The 8,004-nt window shown below is 62.3% G+C and overlaps 1 protein-coding gene across 2 annotated transcripts in view; it reads left to right on the plus strand.

Moving 5' to 3' along the window:
- The window catches only part of FADS2 (fatty acid desaturase 2), a 30,704-nt gene extending 28,456 nt beyond the window's left edge, over positions 1-2,248 (plus strand). For both annotated transcript variants that reach the window (XM_002926221.4, XM_011233606.3), the window contains exons 8-12: positions 289-386; positions 589-685; positions 963-1,042; positions 1,535-1,660; positions 2,072-2,248. In XM_002926221.4, the coding sequence (XP_002926267.1) occupies positions 289-386; positions 589-685; positions 963-1,042; positions 1,535-1,660; positions 2,072-2,123 (453 nt within the window). In that variant the 3' untranslated portion in view covers positions 2,124-2,248. The remainder of the gene's footprint in view (positions 1-288; positions 387-588; positions 686-962; positions 1,043-1,534; positions 1,661-2,071) is intronic.
- The last annotated feature ends 5,756 nt before the right edge of the window (positions 2,249-8,004 follow it).

Raw genomic sequence — 8,004 nt, forward strand, 5'->3', positions numbered from 1 at the left:
AGGGCTGCTCTTGGCTGACAGCTGGTCCCTGCCCTGTTTCCGGAAGCAAAGCACCCAGCCCCCTCCTGCTGCTCACTCAGCATCTGCCTGCAAACAAAGACAGCGGCCAGCCCTGTGCAGGCAAACATCATATCCTCCGGGGGCCTGGTGCCCAGCTTCCTCGAGGCCCGTTGGGGGTCTTGGACACCTTTGCCTGGCGGGGCGCGGGCGGGGCTGTGTGCACATCTGTGGTCAGGACGGGGCGCCGGGGCGGGCGGCGTCCCGTATCTAGTCTCGCTGTCTCTGCAGGACTTGGCCTGGGCCCTGAGCTACTACACGCGGTTCTTCGTCACCTACACCCCGTTCTACGGCGTGCTGGGGGCTGTCGTTTTCCTCAACTTCATCAGGTACCCGAGCTTGGCCTTGACAGGGCTGTGGCACAAGGGCCTGTGCGAAAGGGCTCCGAGCTCCCCACTTCCTGCCCCGGGCCTCGCGCCCTACACCTGCCCAGGCAGTCTGGGGCTGGGGGAGAGGGTCTGTTTCCACCATGGCCGGGCCCCGTGGCAACTCCCACAGCTCCCGAGCTGAGCTGTGCTTTCTCTCCTCCAGGTTCCTGGAAAGCCACTGGTTTGTGTGGGTCACACAGATGAACCACATCGTCATGGAGATCGACCACGAGCCCTTCCGCGACTGGTTCAGCAGCCAGGTGAGGGCAGCCAGAGCTGGTCACTGGGGTCCCGTGGAGCCCGCGGGTCCATTTCCCCGGCCTCCAGCGCTTGGCTGCTTAGTGGGCCCACGGCTGTACTGGGCTTCCCTGGGGCTGCCTGTGGCCCTCCACTGGGAGGGACTGGCGGGGCGTCTGGGTGGGCCGAGGTCTCTAGGCGGGGCAGGATGATCGGGAGGGGTGGGCCTCGCGGGAAGGAGACCAAACCACCCCTTCATTCCGCCTTCTGCTCCTGGCCTCTCCACCGGCCCCCCCACAGCTGGCGGCGACCTGCAACGTGGAGCAGTCCTTCTTCAACGACTGGTTCAGCGGGCACCTCAACTTCCAGATCGAGCACCAGTGAGCGCGGGCATGGGCGGGCGGGCCGGCTGGGAAGGTGGGTGGCACCGGGGGAGGGAGGAGGTCACCAGCCCCATCTGGTCATGGGCGGCACATGGGGGCTGCCTCCCTCTCCACCCTGGCCAGGCTTCCAGAGCATGGCTCTGCAGCCAGCCCACTGAGGTCAGGGCGAGGGGCTCACATGGCCCTAGTGACAGCCCACCCCTCATGGTGTGGCCCAAGCTTTGTAAGGACAGAGAACTGGAACCACCGGTCTCCCTTGATCCTGTAAGCCTAGCAGGGCGGGGTGATCGATCCCTTTATTGACAGGGAAACTGAGGCCCAGCTCTCCCCCACTCTCCGTGTGCCAGCCTCCTGGGGGTGGGGGGTGCACAGGGAGAGCTGTGGACCAGGTCTCCCCAGCCCTGACTGCCGTCTGTGCGGGCTGCGAGCAGAGCGGAGGCCAGAGCAGAGGCCGGGCGATCCTCTCCTCACCGTCCGCGCTCTCCCCAGCCTCTTCCCCACCATGCCACGGCACAACTTCCACAAGGTGGCGCCGCTCGTGAAGTCTCTGTGCGCCAAGCATGGCATCCAGTACCAGGAGAAGCCGCTGCTGCGGGCCCTGCAGGACATCATCAGGTAAGGGGAGGGGAGTCCGAGCTTGAGGTCCCTGGGGCCCAGGGAAGAGGCTGAGAGGCGCGTAGCTGGGACTGCCCACGTTGGAGACTGACAGCCATCAGAGGGGGCGAGCCCTGCTGGCACAAGGGTCCCCACCAGGCCACCTCCCTTACTAGGAATGACCTGGCTTCGCTCTGGGCTGGATGGGGACCCTCGCTTTGTCCTTCCTCCGGTGGCGGGGGGCGGGGGGGGGAGAGGTTCCCTGGAGAGCCCTGAGCAGGCAACCCTGCGGCCCCGCTGAGAGCTGGGAAGCACCACACCCCCAGCACAGCTTCTGCAGCACCCCTCTCCCTGGGGCTCCCCAGCTGCGCCCCCCCACTCCTGGGCCCCGCCTCCCGACTCCTGGGCCCTGACGGACCCCCGTCTTCCCAGGTCCCTGAGGAAGTCCGGGAAGCTGTGGCTGGACGCCTACCTCCACAAGTGAAGCAGCAGCCCTGGGGGCGCCCACGGGGAAGGGGAGCAGGTGGGAGTGCTGGCCACAAGGAAGGGTGGGCTTTTGTTCCCAGGGGTGTCTGCGAGGCCGGGGTACATGCTGGCTTGGGGATCCCATTTTTTGGTCTTTCTCCCGTTTTCCTCTCCGATTTCTCTTCGCTTCTCTCTCCCACACCCTCCCTCATGGGGCTGCCCCCCTCTATCTGGTGGCCCCTCCCCTTCTCCCACCTCCCACCCCCAGGAGCACAGAGAGGTGCTCTGTCCCGGCCCCCAACTTCTGCCCTTAAACTTCTGCCAGATCAGAGGTCCACAAATACTGCCCACAACATCCCCCTCTTGCTGCCTGGCCTCTAGGCCTCACACCTCCTTGTTGGTCACCACAGCTCCCTGGCCCGCAGGCCTGGCCGCCCCCCACCCCAGCCCCAGCCCTGGTGTTAGGGAGTGTGGTGCACCCGGCTCCCTCTCGGCCCACACTGGGGCCAGAGCTGGGGGTCCCCCTGCTGGCACCACTTGTCTTCAGATGTCCGGGGTCCTGGCCCTGATCCCCGGTCCCTTTGCCCGCAGCGCAGTCAGCTCAGACTCAGGGCCCAGGCAAGTGTCCTCGCCCCACGGGAGCCCTCTGACCCAGGGCTTGTGCAGGCTCCACAGCCTGGGACCTGGGGGCCGAGGGGGCCATCCTGAAGGTGGGCTTAGCCGAGGCTGTGGCCAGGCTGGCGGGTCAGTGGGTGCGTCGGCTCAGCCCTGCCCCCACATCCCCTTCAGATGTTTGTTGGGGCTGGGAGACCTAAGATTCTGGAGCGATCGGACCCTTCTCCAAAGTGCTCCGTTACCTGCCAGGCGGTGCCAACCAGTCTCTAGCTGCTTGGCCGAGTGGCCTTGGGCCCTTCAGGCTGCAGGAGGATGCCTCACACAGCCCCTCCCCGCGCTGGGGCTGCTGGTGTGGACGTGCTCCCACTGTCTTCTGCTCTCTCCTGTCCTCTGTTTTTTTAACCTTTTGTTAATAGATACATTCTGACCGGGGTGGGGGGGGGCGACAACAGGGCTGGGCCTTGTCACAACCTGCCGTGGGCTGAGTCCGGCTCACTCACAGAGGCCGCAGTGACCCCAACTGTGGGGGCTGCTGGGGCCGCTGCTGTCTAGAGGGCAGTGGGGGCCCAGGAGGAGGCAGTCCCAGAGGAGGTGACCCTGAGGATCTGGGGGTTTGGGAGGGAGATCTGATGAGGGCCAAGTGAAAACTGCCACAAGGAGTTTGGGGCTGGAGGCCAGGCGGCCGAGGGGATGGGGAGTGAGTGGGAGGGAGGGACCCAGGGCTGCTGCATTCGGAAATCTAACCCACTAACCAGTATTTAGCTTCGGGGGAGGGGAGCAGAAACAAGCTCAGAGTGGAGGCCTTTGAGGGAGGGCTGTAGTCCCCCAGCTTTAGCCAGCCAGGGGTGGAGGGGACACATCCAGCATGACAGACCTGCGTGTTGCCACGGCAACTGGGCCCCCAAGGCCCTCCCACCGAGAACACAGGCCCCAGGAGCTGTCCTTCGCTGGAGACAGAATGGATCCATAGGGAAACGATGTTAATTTTTACCATGTCACTTCCCCATCCCTACATTTTTTGGAAATAAAAGTAATTTTATTCTCACTTCTTGCACGTTAACTCTGGGTGGGCTGTTGGGATGGAGGAAGGGGCTTTGCAGTCAGGGCACCAGGGGGGAGACCCATGCTGGTAGAGGCAGGCTTTTTGCTGTCCCCTCCTCCACTGTGGTCACCCTACTCTCAACCCCTGCAGCCTCTGCTCAGGAGAGAACTTCTCTCCCTTTCCCTGAAGTGCGTTCACACAGACCCAGCTCCACACATACCGAAGGAGGCATTCTGGAAGGTCTCTGGAGGGCAGCAAGGAGGAGCTGGCACAGGCCACCTTCCTGACCTCCCCATTCCCCATCTCTGTCCTCAGTTCCTCCTGGGACCAGCTGTCTGCTCACAACCTCACCATTCGACTGGCTTCTGCCAGACTCCCATCCCCCCATTTTCTAGTCAGTGCACAGAGCACTGGGGGCAAAGAGAATCTCGGAAGGGGCTTTGGAAAGTCCTAGAGACCTACACTACCATCTTGTGGGCCCTGTGTCCTGCTCAGGGGCTCATTTGGTCCCCATACCCTGGGGAGACGTCCATGCCATCTTGGCCCAGGGCCACCAGTTCACAGGTGGCGGCACAGACACAGTCCTGGGTCTGCCCTACAGCCAAGCCTGGAAAAAGTTCAAAGGGCTGTGCCAGGAGCACAGGTACTGTTTGCCCTCCACTGTGCCAGCAGCCCACATGCTGCTCTGCTCCCTGCCTCCGGGCTGGCTCAGCCGGCAGGTCAAGCTAGGTGTGCCGGGGAAGGGCCAAGAGGCTCGGCCTAGCCAGCACCTCAGGGGTCCCCCACCTGGCCTTGCATCTCCTCCCAGCAGGGCTGGGGAGGGCCCCGGAGTCGACCCTCGTGCCCTTCTTGCTTTCCCCGTGACCCCGGTATCGCGGGCAGGGATGGCTTTCCCGGGTGGGGTGTGGGTGGTTCACCAGTGGGCGCAGGGACTCTGCAGTAGGACCCAGGATTGCAGAAAGATCCCTGAGCCAGGCGGCGGAGACCCACTGAGTGGCCTTGGGTGAGTCCACTGCCCTGGCTCTGGGCCAGTCCCACCATTTATATAGCGAAGGCACAGAACTCCGGTGATTGTCACTCTCCACACCTGTGAGGCCCTGGCCTGGCCCTTCCAGTAGGCCCACTAGAGGCCTTCGAGGCTGAAAGGCCATGAGGAACTCATCTTCCGTCCTTCTCACCTGGGCCTGTGTTCCACTTCCTACCTGGGCTGGGTGTGGCAGCCCATCCCCCAGGATGGGACAGTACAGGCCCCGCCACCCTGCCATCTGTGAGCCCAGGGTTCTTCTCCATGTGCCAGGCAGGCTCCTGGGGATGGGGAGAGTGGCGGGGAGGACCGACGGGCTAGCTGGACGCTGGTGCTCTGAAGGCACCAGCTATCCTGGCTCTGCTGCGGCGCTCGGATCTTTTCTGTGGCTCTTCCCCACCACACTGTCCTTGCGCTCAAGTGTTACCCTGGCGGCAAGGAGCTGGGGACGCCCATATGGGCTCTCTGCTTCGTTGTTTCTCCTGTCCCCATACTCCGTGGAGCTCTTGCCCAACACAGAATCATGGGCTTCCCCACCCCCGCACACCCGCTGAAAGTTATGAGGCCCTGACATGTGAGGTCCTGAGTCATCACAAGACCCGAAGCTTCCAGTTGCGGGGGAGGCTGGGTCCAGAAGGGAAAGGACTGGCCAGAGGCCACTCACGGGCAGCAGCTGGATCCCTGTGCCTCACCCAGCACTCTGCCGGCCATCTCCTTTGCTCCCTCAAGGGAAGGGTTGTTTCCCAGAACAAGATGTCCCCCCACACCAGCATGTCAAATGTCAGACCACTCCCAGGAGGCCCAGCAGCTGGCCAGAAGGGGCGGAGACAGTGGAAGGAATCCTTGGGGAGCTGAGAGCCCGCTCAGTTTGGTGGGTGGCCTGGGCAGGTGCAGGGTGCCAGGCCCGGAGGGGGGCTTGGCACAGCTCCCTGGGCTGTGCGTGGGGCTGGTGCCGCAGAGGTGGTCAGTGCCCTGGCAAGTTCCTTCGGCGTCCCGTGGGACACTCAGAAACACTCTTGGTCCTTCGGGGGGAGAGAGGAGGCCTTTGGTGACAAGGGGCAGGGTGGAGGTGGCAGCCCTGGGCTCCAGCTGTCTTTGGGGTCACCAACAACTGTTCAGGAGACCATGCTTTGGGCCAAACGGGACTCCTCGGCTGTCCCAGCTGCACCGTCCCTGGAGAGGTGTCCCCCTCTGGACAGGATGCAGCTTCTCAAAGAGCCCCTGGTCTGACACCTGACACGAAATGATACGCTGTGGATCCCAGGGAGTGCCTACAACCACTTCTGAAGAAACTGAGGCCCGAGGGGAAGGCATGGCCCTGGTCCAGAACCCAGGGGCCTTCTTGGCTGCGTTTGACATTTCGAATCAGACCGGCCCAAGCATACACAACCAGCAGCCACCTAGCATGCTAGCATTTGAAGACCACGTCTCCACTGCCCTCTGCCATCATGAATATGTTTCTTTGGATTTTGAAGGCATTTAGTTGTTTCTTCCAAATCACTTGGTTCAAGAGCAAGTATCCAGGAGAATTAGGGGCAGGTCCCAAGAGCTCGGAAACGGCCAGGCATAAGAAGCAGCCAGGCGCTCCCGGACCTGAGGGGGGCGGGGGGAAAGACCCATGAAAGATCCGTGACCTGTCCTGTCACATAGGAGTTGGTTCACAACCTGGACCAGCCACTCCCAACACTACAGGCAGGTCTGGTTCTTGTGAATCTCCTTTCCCACCATCTGCCCGGGTGCCCACGGGAGACTCCATAAATGCTGGTAGACTGGGAACAAATCAGCAAGTCCTGCTGCTTTTCCTCTGTGCCCAAGACTGTGTGCAGACCATAAAGCAGGGAGATACGGGGTTTCTTGGCGGCTCTGCCAAGGCCCTTCTTTCCTTCCTTCCTTCCTTTTACACACCTGGCCCACACTCCCTAGGTTTTTGTTCCGGGACTCTGAAGAGACCTGATAGAGAAGGGGAGCTCAGCTCAGGAAAGGGGTGATGACCTGCCCGCATGGGGGACAGAGTGGGACAAGGGCAAAGATGACCCGCCAGTGAAGGATTTCAGGCAATAAAGAGAGATCGAGGTCGGGTGGGGGGCTACTTGAGGCCGGGTGGCTTTTCCGTGTCCTCTGAGCAAGTCATTAGGCAACCAACAATTTGCAGAAGGAGAGCGCACTCCCAGAGGCCACCACCAGGGGCATCACTGAACGTGGCCTGCCCCACAACGGTGCAGATACTCTGGACGCCCCTAGGTGGCGCCGCAGGCTCAGCATTCCCGCCGGCGGGGACGTGCTGCCCTCCAAGTACAGAGCTAACATTTCCCATAAGCGCACGTGCATCAGAGCGACTGCAGGAAATGCAGTGTGCACAGGAGATAGAGCGACTGCCATCCCAGGGCCCACGTGGCACCCAAAGTCAGCAGGGTTTCCACAGGTGGCCACAGGAAGGGGGTCTCCCAGCAGAGGGAACGGCCCATGCAGGGACCCTGAGTGTGGGATCTGCTCCAGACGGAAGGAGTTTGCTTTCAAGGCAGGAAGTACCTTTCAGGGAGCAAACGGGGTCACAGACAGCCACCGGCTTGTCCCAGCTCCAAGCAGGTGCGGCCCCGGGGTGTTGGACTGTGTGCATGTATTTCTTTTAAATTTCTGAGCCCTGTTGCCAAGCCCTACCCAAAGAACCTTCCACACAGCATCCGCCTTTTACCTTCCAGCACCCTAGAAGGTCATACTACCGCTCAGAGAGGTTGAGTAACTTCCCACAAGGTCACACAGCCACCAGTCCCGGCAAAGGCATGACCTCCCCCCTGCTTTACCTGACCAGAGAAGGGAGGGTGGGAGCCACATGGATCAGGGTGGGGCCGGGGGTCCTGGGAAAGGACTGAGTTAGACCTCCAGCATGTGTGCCCCTTCCCTTCCTGAAGAGAACCCAGCCCGGGGCAGTGGCAGCCCTGACAAAGGGAGGGGCAATCCTGGGCTGATGGCAAGACTCCGGCTCCCCAACCAGAAAGGCCCTCAGGGAAATCCTAGCTCTGCATTTGGTTTCTGTAAGCTGCTGACACCACGCAGACACCTGGTCCCGGGCAGCCATGTGAGAAAGCCGATGCCCCCTCCTGTGGGCCACCGAGCGCACTCAAGCTGCACCCCTACCAGCCTGAGGCCAGGTGCAGGACCGGCGGGTGGCCCTAGGAGGCCCCTCATTATAGAGGCTGTGGGACGAGGCCCCCCATCACA

The sequence above is a fragment of the Ailuropoda melanoleuca genome, chromosome 16, assembly GCF_002007445.2.
Source record: "Ailuropoda melanoleuca isolate Jingjing chromosome 16, ASM200744v2, whole genome shotgun sequence".
NCBI classification, from domain to species: Eukaryota; Metazoa; Chordata; class Mammalia; order Carnivora; family Ursidae; genus Ailuropoda; species Ailuropoda melanoleuca.